General features: G+C 35.0%; 1 protein-coding gene across 5 annotated transcripts in view; it reads left to right on the top strand.

Moving 5' to 3' along the window:
- Positions 1–628, top strand: part of MTA3 (metastasis associated 1 family member 3) — a 117,538-nt gene that overhangs the window by 3,055 nt on the left and 113,855 nt on the right. For all 5 annotated transcript variants that reach the window (XM_042829334.1, XM_042829351.1, XM_042829327.1 and 2 more), the window contains exon 3: positions 295–388. In XM_042829334.1, the coding sequence (XP_042685268.1) occupies positions 367–388 (22 nt within the window). In that variant the 5' untranslated portion in view covers positions 295–366. The remainder of the gene's footprint in view (positions 1–294; positions 389–628) is intronic.

Below are 628 nucleotides of genomic sequence, written 5' to 3'. Positions count from 1 at the left end.
TTTGCAAGGTTCTACTGCTTCTTAGATATTCTTATGTTAGCATGATATTGGTGTTACATCCCTTAGTTGCTGAGTAATGCGTGTTACCATATGAGTAAATATTTATAATCACTGTACTGTAATTTGATATGAAATTGATTAGCCCATGTCAGGAAGCAGTTTCTGCAATTCTATTTCAGTCTGGCTATTCATGTAAGAACTGCTTAATACAAGGGAAAAATGCAAGTGGGGGACGTGCAGTCTGTGTTACTCAGCTGAGCAAAGACACGCTCTGATTTAATTTATCTTTTGTAGACTGCTAATGGAAATGTGGAAGCAAAAGTGGTGTGCTTCTACAGGAGAAGAGATATTTCCAACAGCCTCATAATGCTTGCAGATAAGCATGCTAGTAAGTAGACTGCATGAGCATTTTCTCTTTCTATCACAGCCTGCTCGCTTTTTGCACTTCAAATTTCTTTGGCATGAGTAACATACATTTATATTAAGCGTTAATTAATACCCTGTTAGATTCTTATTGTTATCTGATATTGGCCCCGTTTCTGGTGCTTTAAACTGTACTTAAAGTGAGGGGAACTCTCCATTTCAATGCTTTTTTTTTTTTTTTTTTTTTTTTTTTTTTTTTTTTTTT

This window comes from Centrocercus urophasianus, unplaced genomic scaffold (genome assembly GCF_019232065.1).
Source record: "Centrocercus urophasianus isolate 14NV4802_14NV808 unplaced genomic scaffold, USGS_Curo_1.0 seq_10, whole genome shotgun sequence".
Taxonomy (NCBI): Eukaryota; Metazoa; Chordata; class Aves; order Galliformes; family Phasianidae; genus Centrocercus; species Centrocercus urophasianus.
Note: the sequence above shows the minus strand (reverse complement) of the source record. Positions and strands in the feature narration are given on the sequence as shown.